We start from the raw sequence: 20295 nt of genomic DNA, 5'->3' as shown, positions 1-20295 counted from the left end.
GGGGTGTTCTATTTCTCCCCCGCCCGTTTGGCGGAAGGATCCCGCGCGCGGATGCGGTGTCGCTCAACCGTCTCTGCCAGGGCCCCGCCTCCCGCGCTCGGAGGCCCCGCCCCCTCCAGGAGCCGGCCCCGCCCCCTCCCGCGCGCCCTATGGGCCTGTAAAGAAGTCCCGGCCCGGCCGCTGCACTCCCGCGCGCGCATCCGTGCGCCGCCCGAGGCTGGCCTGACGAGTCGGCGGCCATTTTGTTCTTCTCGTGGTTCCAGTGGCGAGAGGAGGAGGAAGCCGGGAGCGGGGCGGCTGGGGGGGGGACCCGCCGCAGCTGCTGCTGCCACCGCCGCCGCCACCACCGCTCGTGGGGCTCGTGGCGTGAGGAAGGAGGACGTGTGAGACCCGGGCGCGAGCCGGCGGCGGCGCCGCTGCGGGAGGGTCGGCGGCGGGACGGCGATGGCGGATATCGACAAACTCAACATCGACAGCATCATCCAACGGCTGCTGGAAGGTGAGCCGCGCGCGGGCAGGCGGGCGGCGGGCGGGGGCTGGTGGGCACCAGGCCCGGGGGGGGGCGGTCCTTCTCGGAAGCCTCTTGGTTCTGGGGCGCGCACACAGCGCCTCCGGGTCTGGGGACCCCGTCTTTTTATTACCCCACCTCCCCGCCCTTGCTTTCACATTCTCATAATCTGGAGAGCCCAAGGACCCATCGGTGTGACTTGGCGGGGCGACGTCCCAGGGCGATGAGAGCCGGGAGTCTGCATTCTCCTCCCCACTCAAACCATCCTCCCTCCCGCGCTCTTTCCCCTTGAACGTGCTCTGCACACGAACCCAGCCCCGGCCCGGGTGACAGTGTGGCTCTCTGCTCATCAGATTGTTGTCCTGAGGATAGGGGCACGCTGCTGCATTCATTCAGCGAGCGCCCTGCCAGGTAGGTGCTGTTATCCTGGAAATGTTTCGCTGGAGAAACTTCAAAGACCTCGCTGGACCAAGGACACAGTCAACAGTCGGGTTTCAAACCCCTGGCAGCCAGGATCTAGACAGAACCTGCTATCTTTCACTGTTCACCCTGTGGGAGCGCAGGGCATACCCTGTGGCATCGGAAAGGTTAAAGATAAAGCTTTCTTTTGTCCGACTTAAGACGGAGTGGGGGGGGGCGCTGCAGTGGGTTCCTACTTGTGAGATTAAAATTTTACATAGGGTCTCAAAATCCCCGCTCCCCACTAATTCCCGAGCAAATGCTGAGGTGTTCCGAATCCCTTTCTGGATTTGGGCCCTTGACAGTGTTAACTAGCTACTTTGACTGCTTTTGCTTTTAGAGTGTAACATGAAGTATGTACGTGGTGACGGCCTGCATAGTTCTGCTGGTGGATGTTTTCAAGTGAGGCCTTGAAAGAGAAGTAAAATGTCTTTTTAAAAATTTGTGCATTTTCTCCCTTTAATACTTTGTTTTGTTTAGATAGGGTCTCTTTTTTTGTTTTGTCTTTATTGAGACGAGGTCTCTCTGTCCTGACTGGTCTGGAGCTCGATATGTAGGCCAGCTAGGGTCAAACTCTCAGATCCATCTGCCTCCCTCCCCTTTCTGAGTGCTGGGATTAAAGGCCTTTATCATCATCCCCCTTAGATAGAGTCTCAAGGAGCCAGCACTGGCCTTGAGCCTCCCGATCCTTCTGCCTCCCAAGTACTAGAATTTACAAGCCACCAAGCCTGTGTTTATGAAGTGCTGGGTATTGAACCCAAGGCTTCCTCCATGCTGAGTAAGCACTCCACCACCTGGGCTGCATCCCCAATTCAGATTTGATTTTTTTTTTTTTAAATTTGTGTGTGTGTGTGTGTGTGTGTGTGTGTGGTTTTTCGAGACAGGGTTTCCCTGTGTAACAATCCTAGCTGCCCTTGAATTCACTCTTGTAGACCAAGCTGACCTCGAACTCACAGGGATTCACCTGCCTCTGCCTCCTGAGTGCTGGGATTAAAGGCATGTGCCACCACCCGGGCCTGATTTTTTTTTTAATGCTTAAAATTTTGCTGAAAGTTGACTCATCTTTTGTTTTTAAATTTGTTTACTTTTATTTTTTTGTGTGTGCCATGTGTGTGGGTTCATACAGGCCACAGCACACGAGAGTGGAGGACTGTTGGGTGTAGTTGGTTCCTATCTTTGTGTAGATCCTGGAGATCTAACATAAGTCAGACTTGCCTCACTAGCTTTTCTTTCTCAGCTTTTAAAAAACTTTGTTTTTTGATTTTATATTTTGAGTTTTGTCTGCGTGTGTATATGTGCACCACATGCATGCCTGTGCCCAAGGAGGTCAGAAAGGGGCATTGGGTCCTCTAGAACTGGAGTTCAGGATGGTTGTGAGCTGCCGTCTGTGCTGGAAATGGGACCAGGATGATCCCCAAGAGTAGCAAGCACTCTTAACTGCTGAACCATCACTTCACCGCCCCCCCCCCCACTTTTCTTTCCTTTTGGGGGGGCGGTGGGTGGGTTTTGGCAGGGTTTCTCTTGTATAGACCAGGCTGGCCTCAAACTCAGAGATCCACCTGCCTCTGCTTTCCAAGTGCTGGGATTAAAGTCATGCTCCACAATTGGCCAGCCCCTGTAGTTCTTGACAGTTACTTTTTAAATTTTGAGTCTGAGTATCACTACGAAGCAAAGGCTAGCCTGGAATTCAGAGATCTGCCTGCCTCTGTTTCCTTAAGTGTTGGAATCCAGTACTGTACCCCCATGTCCAGGCTGATTTTTATTTTCTTTTGAACTTAATAGAGTAAGACACTATCTAAATGCTTTTGATGATAACCTAGCTGCACAGTATATGTTTCTTTTTACCTCTGTACATGAACTTAACAGAAACCATAGCCATCTGCTGAGAATGTGTGTACATTTTTAGAAAATGTGGTATTATGCTTTCTGTAATGCCTTCAGAACCTTTATCTTTAAACACTGGAAGTAAGATTTAAGTAATTCTTAGACTAGAGCGATGGCTCACCTGATAATGGCTCTTGCCCTTACCCCAGAAGACCTGATTTGATCCCCAGGATCCACATGAAATTGAGAGGAGAACCAGACTCTTGGAAGTTATCCATTCACCTCCCCTCCACAAACACTCCGGCAAGTGTGTATTTGCACACACATAATACAAATTTAAGAAAAATAAGAGTTTAATTCTAAAAGGGAGAAATAGATTTGTCACTTGATGAGGAATTTTTTCACATTGATAATTGATCTTTTGTAGTGGGGACTCCTTGCTACCCTAAGCACTTTGGAGTCTGAGGCATAATAATCCAGATGTTCTAGGCCAGGCTGTGTTGGGTAGCAACCAACATCTGTCTCACGAAAGTCCTAGCTTGAGAGCTGTATGAACTAGTTAAGGTGTTCTTTAATAATAAAAGGTGACACTGGGCATGGTGGCACACCTTTAATTCCAGAACTGTGAGTTGAAAGGCCACCCTGGTCTACATAACAAATTCCATGCCAGCCAGCCATACATAGAACCTGTCTCAACAAACAAGGGCTGGAGAGATGGTTAAGAGCATATATTACTCCTTTCAGAGGATCCAAGCTCAGTTCCCAACACGCACAGCAGGCAGCTCAGTGCCCATCACTCTAGTTCTAGGGGATCAGGTACCTGGCTTCTAATGGCACATACATACAGGTCTTAACTCCAACATACGATGGGCATGGTAACACACCTTTAATCCTAAATCTGGAAAGCACAGGTGGATCTCTGAGTTCAAGGCCAGCCTGGTTCACAGAATAAGTTACAGTTACAGGCCACCCAAGGCTAAATGGTGACATGGTACACCCATATTCCCGGCACTTAGATGCAGTCAGGATGTCAAGGCTAGCCTCTGCTACATAATGAGTTCATTAGAAGCCAGCCTGTACTACAGAGACCCTATTTAAAAAAAACAAACAGGACCGCCAGGCGGTGGTGGCGCACGCCTTTAATCCTAGCACTCGGGAGGCAGAGGCAGGCGGATCTCTGTGAGTTCGAGACCAGCCTGGTCTACAAGAGCTAGTTCCAGGACAGGCTCCAAAACCATAGAGAAACCCTGTCTCAAAACCAAAAAAAAAAAAAAAAACAGGAAATTGGGTTTGGGTCATAAGCACTACAGCTTTGCATCACTGAATGCAGTAGATTTTCCCTGAGCCCAGCCCGTGTTGTCCATGGTCAACCACTCTGATGGAAGGTCTGTGTGTTACTCCTTAGCACATTCTGATACTCCTTAGCACATTACTCTTAGCACATTGCTGCTTCCGTGCTCAAGCAGAAGAAATTTAAGTAGAAAATAGTCTAGCTGTGTTTGGACTTGGCCTCCTGCTCTGTTGTTTTGGTTTTTAAGTGGGGGGGTTGGAATTGGGGTGCGTCATGAAACCGCTAGCATTTTTCTTGAGTACCAGGTGATTGTAATTGCTTCACATCTCAGTGTGCGAGAAGCCTGTTTCTGAAAAGGAAGGTCATGATCAGGGTGCAAGGCAGGGGAAGTGGCTGCATTAATACAGAGTGCTTACCAATCAATTTTCATCTTTCTGAAGACAGTCTGAAGTCCTAAGTCTCTAGATCTGCTTGTGGCTCTTCAGGGCTCCTGCTCTAGAGCTTCCAGATGGCTGTAGCTAAGGTCCTTTCTGAAAGATAAGGCTGTCTTGAAGCAGATCTTAAAACTGAGCAGAGTACACAGGCAAGATCATTTTAATAGGGACTTCCTGACTTAAAGGTTGGCTCTCAGCGTGGACAGGTCTGTCCTCTTCAGCTCGAAGACAGGGCAGGACTGATCTGCAAACCCCACTTTGGCAAGGGTGACTCCCAGAACCTTGACTGCCCCTTTGCTTGGGAGACGTGGGGCAGCAGAACAATCCTAGGCTTTCATTAATTTATGCTGGGGCTGCTGGCACACTTCACAGCCTACAATATGAGGGAGAAGGGTCCAGGTGGGAATTGCCTTGTAGCTGCAGAAACTCCACAGGTCCCTTAAAGTAAGGCAGATCCCATTTCCCTGAGCAGGAATTCTGGAAGGAATTTTTTCTTTTAATCTTTAATCCGAGTGCTGGGATTAAAGGCTTAAGCCACCACCACCCAGCTCTGGAAGGATTTTTTTTTTTTTTTTTTTTTTTTTTTTTTTTTTTTTTTTTTTTTTTTTTGGTTTTTCGAGACAGGGTTTCTCTGTGTGTTTTTTGTTTTTTTTTTTTTTTTTTTGGTTTTTTGTTTTTTGGTTTTTTGTTTTTTTTTTGGTTTTTTGAGACGGTTTCTCTGTGGTTTTGGAGCCTGTCCTGGAACTAGCTCTTGTAGACCATTGCTGGTCTCGAACTCACAGAGATCCGCCTGCCTCTGCCTCCCAAGTGCTGGGATTAAAGGCGTGCACCACCACCGCCCTGCCTCTGGAAGGAATTTTTATCTTAGTCTTGAGGTCACAGTTGTCTATCAGGAGGATGAAGGCAAGATGCTGCCTTCATAGGTTCTGTGGATGTTTCCCCCCTCCAGTATTAGGATTAGTGACGTCCTTATTTTTGGAAGGTGGTTAGCTGGGTAAGGCACTGATGCTGAAATGTGTTCACCTGTGGTTGAGAATGACCTTAAACTCTTGATCTCCTGCCTCCCACCTGAATGATGGATGAGATTGTAGAGGTGGCAGTGACAGCCCAATACCTGGCTTAGGCTAAATACTCTGTTTTCATTGAATTGGCTTCATGTTCAGCACAGAAAATAAAATGAGTCCTTGAGGGTGTTGTTATTTTGTTTGTTTTTCTTTTCCTTTTGGTTTTTCTAGACAGGGTTTCTCTGTAGCTTTAGAGCCTGTCCTGGAACTAGCTTTTGTAGACCAGGCTGATCTCAGAGATCCACCTGCCTCTGCCTCCCGAATGCTGAGTTAAAGACATGTGTCACTACTGCCCAGCAACTAGAACTCTTTTAGGCACATTTTAGTTTTCTACATTGAGGAAATGGGAATCATCCTTAAAGTCTGGAGTGTGCATGATGGCCACAGGTCCCAGCCCACTGGCAGGGATGGTGTGCAGCAGTGAGGTGGGAAGAGTACTTTTCTTGTTGGTAGTTGGGAGGAAAAGAGGATTCTTGGAAAGTTTCTGTAGCTTTCAGGTTTTTTCTTTTTGTTTTTTGTTTTTCGAGACAGGGTTCTCTGTAGCTTTGGAGCATGTCCTGGACCTAGCTCTTGTAGACCAGGCTGACCTCGAACTCACAGAGATCCGCCTGCCTCTGCCTCCCAAGTGAGCTTTCCAGGTTTTGTAGAAAATAACTTGGTTGTTAGTGAGAAAGTGTACAGTGTTGCAAATATTTACTAAATTTGTTTGTTTGCAGATCTCTTTTATTTGTTTGTTTGTTTTTTGGTTTTTCGAGACAGGGTTTCTCTGTGGTTTTGGAGCCTGTCCTGGAACTAGCTCTTGTAGACCAGGCTGGTCTCGAACTCACAGAGATCCGCCTGCCTCTGCCTCCCAAGTGCTGGGATTAAAGGCGTGCGCCACCACCGCCCGGCTATTTGTTTGTTTGTTGAGACAGGATTTCTCGTGTATCAGTCTTGGCTGTCCTGGAACTCTCTCTGTAGACCAGGCTGACCTTGATCTTTTTCTAACAAATTTTAAAATACTATTAAGGTAATTTTTTTTTTTTTTTTAACAGGATCTTACTGTAGGTCAGGCTGGCTTTGGGCTCCCAGCAGCCTGCCTGATCCTGCCTCCCAAGTGCTGGCACTAAAGCTGGTGCACTTGGCTGACTGCTGCTTGAGTAGGGTTGTCTTCAGACAACAAGGGCTGCTGACTTCTTCCTTTGTGCTGCTCTTGGTTTCCTGTGTCCTAAACTTGTCTGGACACTTCTGTGTAGATGAAAATGGCCTTGAGCGCCGGGCGGTGGTGGCGCACGCCTTTAATCCCAGCACTCAGGAGGCAGAGGCAGGCGGATCTCTGTGAGTTCGAGACCAGCCTGGTCTACAAGAGCTAGTTCCAGGACAGGCTCCAAAACCACAGAGAAACCCTGTCTCGAAAAACCAAAGAAAAAAAAGAAAAGAAAAAAAAGAAAATGGCCTTGAGCTTCATATTCTCTTGGTACCAAGCCCAGTTTTATGCAGGGGTGGAACCCAGGGCTTGGTGCATGATGGGCAAGGGTTCCACCAACTCCATGGAGAAGGCTTTTCTAGCCCCCATTACTCAATCTCCTCTACTCCTCCTGTAATGCTGTCTCCTTTGCTTGTTGCTAGGCTGTGGAAAATTACTGCTGTCTGGAGAGATGCTAGGGGTGCAAATGACCATTGGTAGCACCCTGATTGACCTTGGGTTTATCGCTCTGGTTGAGTTTTCGGTGAAACTTCTATGATGTACTGATGATGTTAGTGATGTTTGGGTGAGAAGTTTCTGCAGAACAGACTTTGCTGTTAGCTACCAGCATGCCTAGGTCCCCTTCTTGCCAGAAGATGCCTCACTGGGAGTGGCAGGCAGACCCAGCAGCAGTGAAGATCTATAGCACCAAGCCAAGCAGATAGTAGGTCCTCCAACTTAGTTTTGGGAGTCGTTCTGCTTGGCACTGAGAGGTAAAGCAGATCTTTCTGATTTGGCAGTTTTTAGAACATATCCAGTGCCCACTGGGAATGCCTGGCAAAGCCTGTTTTGAAGAGTGTAAGCCTATGTTTGGGGGGGGGCAACTTTTGGGGATAGGGTTTCCTCTGTGTAAATCATGCTGGCCTTGGGCTCTGTCTGCCTCTGCCACCCAAGTACTGGGATTAAAGGCATGTTTTGTGTTTTGATTCGAAAGTTTTAAATTAACAGGAAAGATGGGTGCAGACTTCCTCCTACATCAGGGGGTCCCAATGAGCAGGCCAATCAGACTGACAATTGGAGCTGGTTGCCAGTGGTTCAGAAAGTGGTGTGCTCTTGGGGCAAGGAGCGGCCTCCAGCTGAAGAGAAGTCCTTGCAGTTAGCAGCTGTTGCCAGCTCTGGCAGCAGATGGTTTTGGTAGTTTGTTTTCCCTTGAACTACCTAGATGTCAGAGTTAAGCTCTGACACCATGAGTGTACCAGTTTTCAGATAGAAATAAATCGGTTGTAAGAGATGCATCTAATCTTTACATCTCATCAGAAGGGACAATACTCAACTCCTGTCCCATTCTGGGGGGAAAAATGCAAAAGAAGCCAGGTGGAGGGGATGAGGCTACGAGGCTACAGGAGATTTTGAATTTCAAGGTTAGTCTGGGCTTGGTGAACTCCTGTGTCAATAACAGCTGGTAGTGGTGGTATATATACATCTTTAGTTTCAGCATTGCAGAAGCAGAGGCAGACAGATCTCTGAGTTCAAGATTGATCAGGGCTATGTAGTAAGATCTTATCTCAAAAATCTTATAAATAAATAAAAGGCTCATAAACTGTCTAAAGTGGCAGTGGATGCTTTCAGAACCAAGGAATATTAGCAACATCTGACTTTCTCCAGTAGAATCCTGTAACAAAGGAAGCCTGTGAGCTGTACCAGAAGTTAGATAATGAAGATTCTCATTAAAGACATAAGAATGGGTCACTCATTCACAAGTGTGGGCTCTGCTGAAGAAAATTCCTATTGAAACCAGAAGCGTACAAGAGTTCCCTTCTAACCAAAAATAAGTCTCCTGCTGGGCAACCTGCCCAGGTTTCTGGCCAGTAAGGCAGAGGTCCCCCGCGTCTCTGTCCTGAGTTTTGCTTATCTTGTCTGCGGCTTATCTTGTCTGTGGGGGGAAAAGAAAAGCTTTTGTTGCTTGGCTGCTGTTCCCCCCCTCTCTCAAATGCTTATTGCTGGGCTACTTTATCTCTCACAATTGGTCGGTCCTGAAGGCTGCTTGCTCAGCCTGGACTATACCAACATAGAAGGGGGGGACTGGTGAGAGATGGCTCAGTGGGTAAACGTGCTTGCTGGGTAAGCCTGGAGACCCTGGGTTCAATCCCTGGGACCGCACAAAAAGGTGGAAAGGGGATGATGCTGGGGAAGATGGCTCAGTATCTAAAACTTGCTACAGATACAAGACCTGTGGCCAGGCAGTGGTGGCATACACCTTTAACCCCAGCACTCGGGAGGCAGAGGCAGGCGGATCTCTGTGAGTGTGAGGCCAGCCTGGTCTACAGAGTTGAGTTTCAGTTCTAATGCTACACAGAGAAACCAGGTCTCAAAAATCAAACAAAAAGTGAGACTTGTGTTTGGCTCCACCAGACTCTACTTTTTAAGGTTTCTGTTACCACAGTACTTGAGGCTGACAGGATCCCTGAGTCCTCCAGTGTAACCAAAAGTAAGGTAGAGAATAGAAGGAAGGACACCCAATGGTGTCAGTCAACTCCTGGCCCACTTTTGTCTTTCAGTCCAGTTATATTGGGGTGAGTGCGAAGCTGCACATAGGGGTCCACTCCTGGCTGGCTCCCTATCCCTCTTGTGCCTGTTTTTTGTTTCCTCCCTGCTTTGAAAGCTCACCCTTTCCTTGTTCTTCCTTGCTCATTTTTCACTGAAAAACTGAAGTTGCTTTGCATACTATTCCATTCCATTCCTGATGAACTTGTTCCTTCAGAGAAAGGCCAGCTTCCCTAAGGCTCTGGTTTTCAAGCATAGGTGCAGCCTTGAGTGGACACGGCTTTACATAGCAGGAGATACCTAGCAGACCTCTCCGGGAATATCTGCTCTACTGCAGAACCAAAAGCTGCGTAAGCCTTGGTTAGACTTTCTGTTGTTACTTAGCTATCAGGCCAAATAGTTTTTGATTTGAAGACAAAGCCTGCAATTTGAACAAAGTTTAAGCCAATGAGATCATTTAGGTTTAGGGTTTACTAAAAAGAAATTCATTGACACTGGCTTATGATGAATAGGTGCAGTCTTAAATGGGCTGCTTAGCCTGGCTCTGAGGGACCCAAGTGCCTGCTTCATCAGCCTTCGGTACCAAAAAGCAGAGATTTCAGCACACTGAGGGGTCATGCCCCTGGACCAACCAGACGTGCAGCAAGCGGGGCCTGTATCAGCTGTTCCATGAAGCAGCCGCTTCAGAACTGAAGAGTTCAGATCCTTGGCAGTTAGAGCTGTTTCTTCAGTCTACATAATGATTGTCTCAGCTCTTGTAACTGGAACTCGCACAGATGTCTCCACTGCTGTCACACTTGCCTCCTGAGGCGTGGGCTGTGGCCAGATCTTACTAAGGCAGTGAGCAGAGCTCAGGGCTGACTCTGGGCTCAGGAGTCTCCATGACTGGTGCTGGGCCAAGAGTTGTTTTGGATGCCTGGAAGCCAGCGCTGACCTTTCTCATTGTGTTCACAGTGTATACTAAAGGATACATACGAAGCTTATGGCATATTTTGGATATGGATGCCAGAGAACAACCTCGGAGTTGTATCATATCATTCATTCAAGAGCGCCCCCTCCCCCCTTAGATGGATTTCTCACTGGCTTGCCAGGTAGATTAGGTAGCTGGTTGGCTGTCCGGTTCCAGAGATCTGCCTGTTTCTGTGGCACTGGAATTGTAGATGTGGGCCAGGCTTTCTTTTCTTTGAGTTCTTGGGCTCAAACCTAAGTCCTCATGCTTGCTTGCAAAGCAGTTTTTACTAGCCAGGCCATCTACCTATCTAGTTTCTAGTGCATTTTTAAAAACTTGTTGTATGTATGTGGTTGTTTTGCCTACATGTATGATTGTGCACTGAATGCTTGTCTAGTGTCCTCAGAGGTCAGAGATGGTGTTGGGCCCCCTAGAACTGGAGTTACAGAGTTAGGAACTGCCATGTGGATGTTGGGAGTTGAATCTGGGTTCTCTCTGCAAGAGTAGCTAGTGCTCTTAACCATGACCTCTGCAGCCCCTACTGTGGCATTTTATTGTTTTTTATTTTTAAATATTTATTTATTATGTATACAATATTCTGTGTGTATGTCTGAAGGCCAGAAGAGGGCGCCAGACCTCTTTACAGGTGGTTGTGAGTCACCATGTGGTTGCTGGGAATTGAACTCAGGACCTTTGGAAGAGCAGGCAATGCTCTTAACCGTTGAGCCATCTCTCCAGCCCTTTTTGGTTTTTCAAGACAGGGTTTCTCTGTGGCTTTGGAGCCTGTCCTGGAACTAGCTCTTGTAGACCAGGCTGGTCTCGAACTCACAGAGATCCGCCTGCCTCTGCCTCCCAAGTGCTGGGATTAAAGGTGTGCGCCACCACCGCCCGGCCCTCTCAGCTGGAATCTGAAGATGTCAAAAGTTATATACTTCAAGCCAAGCCAGGTTCCTTCACAGTACTCTCAAGATCACCTTAGCTGGGTCTGGATCTGATGTGTCAGAGTGCCATCCCCTGAAAATCCTCCTACCCTGTGCCACATCCAAGATACCAGGACAGTGCCTTATACTTCCAAGCCTCTCTAGTTTTAGAATGAACTCAACTTTGCATTGGGAAAGGCCATACTATCATGTGATATCACTAATTCTGTCCTCAGAACAGCTTGACTTAAAAGTTACAAATGTCCAGAATCATCTCCCCATCATTGTTTTCAGAATCGAGTGTAATCCCATCGTCTTTCATTTATGAGGTGTGAGTGTTATTTGCATTTCATTTTAAAATGCCACAGTAAGGCCGGGCGGTGGTGGTGCAGAGCTAGTTCCAGGACAGGCTCCAAAACCACAGAGAAACCCTGTCTCCAAAAACAAAAACAAACAAACAAAAAGATTCCAGCTGAGACCTTATAGGCCAGCCAACTTCTATCTAACAGGTGTTTGACATTAAAAGAAAAATTATATCACACCACTCCCCCCTTCTCAAATTAAGTTTTGAGACTGGGTTTCTCGCTGTCCTGGAACTCCCTTTGTAGGCAAGCTAGCCTTGAACTTTAAATCTACCTGCCTCTATCTCCCAAGTGCTGGGATTAAAGGCATGTGCCACCAAGCCCAGCCCAGTTTTTTTATTTGTTTGAGTTTTTTTGAGGGGGGGGGTTGGTTTTTCAAGACAGGGTTTCTCTGTAGCTTTGGAGCCTGTCCTGAAACTAGCTCTTGTAGACCAGGCTGTCCTCAACTCACAGAGATCCTCCTGCCTCTGTCTCCCAAGTGCTGGGATTAAAGGCGTGCGCCACCACTGCCCGGTCCCAGCCCAGTTTTGAGGTTTTATTTATTTATTTTTTATTTATGCATATGGCCCTGTGCGTTTTTGAGGGCAGGTGCCAGCCAAGGCTCCACAGATGTGTAACTACAGTTGCCTGCCACGGTTGAAGGGACTAGAGCTCCGGTCCTCTGCAAGAACAGTAGGGCTCTTGGCTACTGGGGCTCTAAATTAAACGTTTCTTTTTTTTTTTTTTGGTTTTTCGAGACAGGGTTTCTCTGTGGTTTTGGAGCCTGTCCTGGAACTAGCCCTTGTAGACCAGGCTGGTCTCGAACTCACAGAGATCCGCCTGCCTCTGCCTCCCAAGTGCTGGGATTAAAGGCGTGCACCACCACCACCGCCCGGCTAAATTAAATGTTTCTATGTGAAGCTGTATCCTAATTGCTGTTCTTTCCACAGTCAGGGGGTCCAAGCCAGGCAAGAATGTCCAGCTACAGGAGAACGAAATCCGAGGACTCTGCTTGAAATCTCGGGAGATCTTCCTCAGTCAGCCTATCCTTCTAGAACTTGAAGCACCACTCAAGATATGTGGTGAGTGTGGGACTAAGTGCGTCCCCCACTCAACTGACCCTCAGTCGGGCACCTTGACGGCCCTTCATGTTGAATGAAATTGTAGTTGTCGAGGAAATGTTCCAGCTTTTGAGTTTTAAAGTTGTTCTCTGAAGGATTAAGGTCCTGCAGCGGGGGTGGGGTGGTGGCCTGGTCTAGTGGGCTCATTCTGCTGTCGGCAGGTACAGGCCATCCTTTAAAACTGAGCAGTCTGGGTGGGATGGGTAAGCCATGTATGTTCAGAGTGAGGCACCCCTGGCTTTGATCTGGCTGCATTTAAAGATTGTGGCAGCACTAGTGCATGGGCTGCTAGTGTTGTGAGGAGCTAGGCTCACTGGACACTCAGAGGATGGACTGACACAGGACCCTGAAGCTGAGCCCAGGTTCACGGTGATCTGCAGTTCGCTGCAGTACTAGGCAGGAAACTTGCTGAGACAAGGTACTCTACCACAAAATAAATTAACTAGTTGTATCTGTGGGGGGCTCTGGACATGGTCTGTTGGACTAAATATGCTACAGGGTTGGGAATTAGTGTTGCCTGTGAACCTGTTAGAGGTTCATGTGTGATGAACAGTTAAGGGGTGTTTTGCCAGGGTTTTGTCATTGAGCTGAGGGCTGTGCAGATGGCAACACTGAGAAGTTCTCATCTCCAGGTGACATTCACGGGCAGTACTATGATTTGCTCCGACTGTTTGAATACGGTGGCTTCCCGCCAGAAAGCAACTATTTGTTTCTCGGGGACTATGTGGACAGGGGCAAGCAGTCACTGGAGACGATCTGCCTCTTGCTGGCCTACAAAATCAAGTATCCGGAGAACTTTTTCCTTCTCAGAGGGAACCATGAGTGTGCCAGCATCAATAGAATCTACGGATTTTACGATGAATGTAAGTACTTTGTGAGTCTAAGAACAAGGGGCTTGAAGGTACTGTGGTGGCAAAGATGTCACCACTCCCTTGAGCTGGTGAGAATGGAGCTGCCCTTATCCTAGTCTTACAGATTGCTGCCTGAATGTGGGTACTGATGGGATTGGATGGAAAGAGCCCACTGTGACACCCTTGGCTTTGTTCCCAGTGCAGCTCTGAGAACCTGTCCAAATGACTCTGCTTTTCACAACTTTGCTTAGGTCGGTTCTGTTGAGAGCATCTGTTGCTGGCATTACTGTGCTGGGGGCAGTGTGCGGAAGTGGGATCTTGCAGTGAAACGGTTTGTTTTTGAGATGCATGCTATGTTCTTTTAGCACAGCTGTACTTAGGAAAGGGGCATTGACTTTTCTGAAATAATGCTTAGTGGAGAAAGAAATGTTTTAAAAATGACATTTTGTGGGGCTGGAGAGGTGGCTCAGCAGTTAAGAGCACCATCTGCTCCTCCAGAGGATCTGGGTTCAATTCCTAGGATCTACATGGCAACTCACAGCTGTCTGTAACTCTAGTTCCAGCGGATCCAACTCCTCACACAGACATACATGCAGGCAAAACAACAATGCATGTAAAATAAAAATAAATCATTAAACAGCTGTTTTGGTTTTTTTAATTTTTAAATTGTGTGTTTGATTTGGAGGGGTACAGGAATGAAGGTCAGAGTTTGTGGAGTCGGCTGTTTCTACCTTTAATTCAGTTTTGGGGATTGAACTTGGGTTCCAGGCTTGCACAGTGAACATTTTAACCTTGAGCCATCACACTGGCTCTCCATTTTATTTCAAAATAATGTTTTGTGCCTTTTCTGGTCTTTTGGATTTATCTCATTTTACTTTGAGTTTTTCTGAAATACTCTTACTGAGTAGCCCATGCTGGTCTCAGCCTTGTGGCTCCTGCTCCAGTTTCCTGGCTGTGGGGGCTTCAGATGCCCACCCCACACAGCTCTAGATGATCTAGTGAGACTATACTTTAGAAATGATGCCAAAGCCTTGAAAAGAATTAGTGAAGAAAAAAAGGAGCTGGTTTAGAGGATTGGGGTTTCACACAAACAAAATGTCCAAAGTTTTGAGCATTTGACTGCAGTATCCTCTGGGCTATTTCTACCAGGAGAGGGTTTTGGGCTTGGGTGGCAGGTGCTTAAGGGAGTCTGGTGGCTTAGCACTTACTAATGTGTCTCACACATACCATGGTTTGTAGTAAAGTCATATGGGCCATAGAGGCCTACAGGCAGCCTGGGCACTTGGAGCATGGGCCTTCTCACTGCAGACACCAGGTTCAGCAGAGAAAGGATACAGGACCAGATGGATTTTTGAAGTGGGGTCAGAGTCATCTGACCTCAGTTTCTGCTTGATCTTATTCCCATTAACTCCTGGTAATTGGACATGTTGGCGTGTTCCTTTCAGTTTCCAGGGTTATCCGTGGAATTTGTGGCTCCTTAGGGATGGAGTGCAAGCCTGTATAGGAGAGGATCTGGGTGCTGGGGGTGCGTGGTCTGTCTAGCCTGAAAGCTTGGCTCAGAAGGGTTGTTGCGGTAATCCCAGTACTCGGGAGGCAGAGGCAGGCAGATCTCTGTGAGTTCGAGACCAGCCTGGTCTACAGAGCTAGTTCCAGGACAGGCTCCAAAGCCACAGAGAAACCCTGTCTCGAAAAACCAAAAGAGAGAGAGAGAGCCCTTTAGATGTATTCCATAAAAAAGGCACTCGGTTTGGTTTGGTTTTGTGAGGTCTCTTGATGCTAGCATGTTTCCGTTACATGAACAGTGGAGTGACCGTCTGCATTCTCACAGGCAAAAGAAGATACAACATTAAGCTGTGGAAAACGTTCACAGACTGTTTTAACTGCTTACCGATAGCAGCCATCGTGGATGAGAAGATATTCTGCTGTCATGGAGGTATGTGGCCGCCTGCATCCAAGTAACTTCCACCCCTTCTGAAAGGTAGACTGGGCAAGATGGCCTCTGCCAGGCCACTGTTGTACACACACTAGGATTTATCCATGGTGACATAGCCAGTGTCATTTTGGGTCAAGTGTGAGGGAAGACTGAAAATAGAGCCAGTCTAGTACATCTGTTCAGATGTGCTTTCCTAGACCCTTCTAGCTGGGTCTCCTTCCAAAAGTGGTTTTGCTTTGCTCCATTGGCTATGCTGTGTGTGAGGTATACAGAGATTGAAAAGATGTGGGAGTTGGGGATAATAATTCAGAGTCAGTGGCTGTTACTTTACAGTGTTCTGTGTTGAAGTGACTATCCCATTGCTCTGCACACCAGGACAGTAAGTTTGTACCTATTTGGTGGCAGGTTTTTGTTGCTGCATTGTTTTCACCAAAACCAAGTAAATAAAAGAGCCACGGGCTTGACTGCAGCGTTGGCAGCACCAGACTCTAGACAGGAGGGGCTGCCAGTATGCTTAGAACAACTCTGCTTGCTTCACTGTTCTTTCCTGTTCTCTTTAATAGGTTTATCACCAGATCTTCAATCTATGGAGCAGATTCGGCGAATTATGAGACCAACTGATGTACCAGATCAAGGTCTTCTTTGTGATCTTTTGTGGTCTGACCCCGATAAAGATGTCTTAGGCTGGGGTGAAAATGACAGAGGAGTGTCCTTCACATTTGGTGCAGAAGTGGTTGCAAAATTTCTCCATAAGCATGATTTGGATCTTATATGTAGAGCCCATCAGGTATTGATTTTGAATTTTACATGTACACTTAGAGCATGTGTGTGAGCAGATTCTCCTTGTTGATTTTGGTGGGTAGGTATGGCTTGCCACACAGTGTGCCTCTGGGGAGAGCGGCAGGAGGCCAAGCTCTGTGGGGAAGGAGCGTGGCACAGCTCAGGCTCGCAGCGCTCACACTGACACTGTCTCTCTGCAGGTGGTTGAAGATGGGTATGAGTTTTTTGCAAAGAGGCAGTTAGTCACTCTGTTTTCTGCACCCAACTACTGTGGCGAGTTTGACAATGCAGGCGCCATGATGAGTGTGGATGAAACCCTCATGTGCTCTTTCCAGGTGAGACAGCAGCTCTGTTCATGAGCTTGCGGCTATGCTGACTTCCAGATAAACAGTTGTCACTGTTTCCCTGAGCAGGCTCTGTTTTCTTTCCCAATAACCTGTGTTTGTCCCATGGGGTAATATGTGGACTCTTTCTAAAGGAAGGAAAAAAAATAACAGGGACCTTTCCCCAGTCTGTGTGGCCGTTGCTGGCCCAGAATTCCATATGTAGGCCAGGCTGGCCTCTGATGTAACAGAGATCCACCTGCCTCTGCCTTCTTAGTGCTAAAGTTAAAGGTGTGCGCCACCATATGGGGCTCCTTTGCCATAACATCTTCTCAGTTGTTGGCTGTTTCTCACATTTGCTCAGTGTAGTAGGCTTGATGCATTTCAAGGTCATTCAGCTGTAAATGTTAGTGTTGCCCTGTAAGTCCTGAGGTAGCCCTCAGCACCTCCCAGCGCCTGTAAACTCCAGTGCCTTCCACAGAACTCCACAAGGCTATGGGAGCTCTCTAGATTCTTTTTTTTCTCCCAATGGGAACTTTTTTTTTTTTTTTTTTTCGCCAAGCCACATATTTTAGCTGTATGTTATGGCATATCTCCACAAAAATGCTCATGTACTAAGTAGCTCCATCTGTGTGATATGCTAGAGGGATTTTCTGAGTTTGGGGGTGGGGGCGGTATTAGCAGGAACTTCTGAGAGCCTGAGTGCATTTCCTAAGGTGCCTGCTGTCTTTTCTTGTTTGCAGATTTTAAAGCCTGCAGAGAAAAAGAAGCCCAACGCCACGAGACCCGTTACACCGCCAAGGGGTATGATCACAAAGCAAGCAAAGAAATAGATGTCACTTGACACTGCCTAGTTGGGACTTGTAACATAGCGTACATAACCTTCATTTTTAAATGTAATGTGCTGGTCAGCTTGCCCGGGTAGACCTGCCGGGCCCTCCTTCATTTTGGTTCCTGCTGGCACTTGCTGGTTATAGCAGCGAGTGAAAGGCACTTCATTCAAGAAAGCGTTTTTGTTCCCTTTGCAGACAACTCTGATGATGGTATTAAGCTATGCACCTCGGCAGTTTATCCTGACCGAGGGAGAAGTGTATAATTGACCTTTTTTTTAATTTAGTATAAATCATGAATAATGTAAATGCTTGTTTTCTTTAGGATATAAAGAAAGCCCTAGGGTGCGTGAGTTTGTACATGTAATTGTCATAAATGCATTCTGTTGATACGAACCACTGTGAACAATTTTTTAAGTTTGTTTGAAAGGGACTGCTTTTCCTCTGTCTTGTCATGTACAAAGTGTCTGCAGCGTTGGCGGCAGGAGTGACCTGCTGCCCACACCGCCCAGACTGTCTGAAGCACACTCCCTCCCACCACACTCTTAATGACGATTAAAGCCATTCTTTTCCATGTTTGTGATTCCTTCCTAAAGCCAAAGTTTCTGTTGGACTGTATTGGCACACCCTGGACATGAGGTGGCCAGGGCATCGAGGCTGCGTGCACAGGCTGCCTCCGTGGGGACTCAGAAGCAGGTTTTTACTTTAAATAGCAATAGTGATGTAGTGCTGGGTAAGCTATTAATGATGGAAGTTAATGACAATTTGTACAATTCCCAGATAGTCTATTTACTGAGTGATCTTTTTACAGTTGGATCAGGCCTGAACCCGTCCATTCAGAAAGCTTCAAATTATAGAAACAACACTGTCCTATACGAGTGATCGATAGCGCTTTCTTTGGCTACATTCTTTATTCTGCGGTGACGCTGAGGCTTATAAATCAAAAGGAACTAACTTGCCATCCACCCGTTTATACAGAACTCACAGTATCTATGACTTTTTTAAACTACGACCTGTTAAAAATGAATCTGTTTCCACAGATGCCCGTGTACAATGCCATGTGCTGAGAATGACTTCAGACTTATTAAATGCGAGCTTGTTATCCTGTTTGTGACTGTCTGTCTTTCTCGCTGCAGCCCCTCTGAGTTCACTTCTGTCTTTCCTCATGCAGTCAGTTTGGGGGTGGGGCCTACCTCTTTGCTGTGTAGCCTGGAAGAGGGAGGAGGGGCTGTCTGCAGAGCTCTGGCCTTAATTCCTGACTGTCTTGAGCTCTACTTTTGTTCTTTGATCTCACAGTTCTGGGGGAATGGTGGTGGTTCTGCTGCTGCTGCTGCTGCTGCTGCTGCAGTTCTGGAGGAATGCAACCTCTGGCCTCCCAAGTGTCTGTGTGGTAGTGGAGGGGTGGGGCAAGACCAGAGATGGGGTCTTGGTCTGGCCTGAGAGCTGACCCTGGGTGCTTTTCTACTCCCCACCCCCTACACATTTGCTTTGTTGAGCCTGAACCTAAATGTTCTGTAGACCTCTTCAGTGAGGAAGGGAAATGGGAGCCATTGATTAGGTCAGAGACTGTTCAAGGGCATCAGTCTTGGCCTTCTGACATAGGACCCTGAGCAGAGAAAATAACTTGTTCAGGGTCTTGTCCCTTTACCTGCATACACCCTTGTAACCTAAAGGGTCATGTTCAAGTTCTGGCTCTACAGCTAGGTGAGAAGCTTCAGGGCAGAACCAGGGCCCTGGCTATACCGTGGGTGAGGTGAATGACTGCCTGGCCTTTACTGTCCCAGTTGTGAGTGGATGGGCATCCCTGCTGAGTAATAACTACTGACAAGTATTCCATTCGGCAGGCACCATCGCAGCGGAATAGCACAGAGGGAGGTGATGCTGCCCCTAGGTATTGAAGCTGAGGATGTCAAAGCCTCTGAAACTGGTTTGGGCAGTCAGCCATACTGCTCTATACAGTATGTTATAGTTGTAAAGACCACCAAGCAGCACACACCTGTGTAACAAGTGGAGACCAGGGACAAGTGCTAATCCAGGAGGGAAGGGCTGGCTTTAGACTGCAGGGGAGGAAGCAGAGCCCTCTGCATCCCGTTGGGGACTAGCCCAGGCAGCTGAGAGAAGCCAAAGGCAAGCTGAGACAGGAAGCTTGGGAGACAAGTGTAGGGGATTGTAGATCCAGTGTAAGGGGATTGGTAGAAAAAAGGCAGTGGTGGGGCTCCTGCGCACAGGGAAGGAAAGTCTTGAGGATGGAGAGTTAAAACAGCGGTGCTGTAGGATGACAGGTCCTGTGGTCCCCTGCACCCATATTAGGGTGCATAGCTCGGGCTCTAGTATTCCGGTGCCCTCTTCTGGCCTTGTGGTGCCCTACACACAAGACGTACACCAAATTTTTAACTGAAAAAGGCTCGAGTTGGCTAGTGGGCTCTTTCAGAAAATTGCTTTTTTATCAGTGAGTCACCTGTATATGGTTTGGGGGTGGGACTTGGGAGGAACAGCTGAGTTCCTTTCTGCATGTCACGTGTGCTCTAGGTACACACCAGCCCAGACTAGCTTCCTGCCCCAGGCTGACAGAATAACCAGAATATTCCCTGGCAGGATTAACTCAGAAAATTAATCCTGATTCCACACATAACAAGCACACAGGCAACATCAGCCAGAGTGACAGCAAAGACTCAAGGTCCAAGCCAGTGATGTTGTGTTAGGGAAAGCAGACACAGCAGAACTTACTTCCCAGCAGTTCCCAGGAAAGAAGGATGGACTGCAGACTGCCTCCTCGGCCTAAAGCGGAACTGGAAAAGAAGGCTTCCTGAATTGCTGTCCCATGCAAACCTGACCACAGGTTCCTCCATCCTCTCAAAAGAGTATACCCACACACAGGCTTGGTGTTTATATTGACTTCTGAGTAATTTCAAATATGGGTAGATGTTTTTCATGATTTCCATGTTTTCAGTTTTTATC

At 47.6% G+C, this 20295-nt stretch overlaps 1 protein-coding gene across 1 annotated transcript; it reads left to right on the top strand.

The window, feature by feature from the left end:
- Positions 1-204: 204 nt before the first annotated feature.
- On the top strand, positions 205-18444 carry Ppp1cc (protein phosphatase 1 catalytic subunit gamma). Its single transcript, XM_057764592.1, has 8 exons — positions 205-499; positions 12450-12581; positions 13253-13483; positions 15300-15404; positions 15968-16191; positions 16385-16519; positions 17251-17311; positions 18149-18444. Exons 1-8 carry the CDS (start codon positions 445-447, stop codon positions 18217-18219), a joined length of 1014 nt encoding a protein of 337 aa, XP_057620575.1. The 5' UTR covers positions 205-444; the 3' UTR covers positions 18220-18444.
- Positions 18445-20295: the final 1851 nt, after the last annotated feature.

This window comes from Chionomys nivalis, chromosome 3 (assembly GCF_950005125.1).
Source record: "Chionomys nivalis chromosome 3, mChiNiv1.1, whole genome shotgun sequence".
In the NCBI taxonomy this organism is placed as follows: domain Eukaryota; kingdom Metazoa; phylum Chordata; class Mammalia; order Rodentia; family Cricetidae; genus Chionomys; species Chionomys nivalis.
This window is presented reverse-complemented; position numbering and strand designations above follow the sequence as displayed.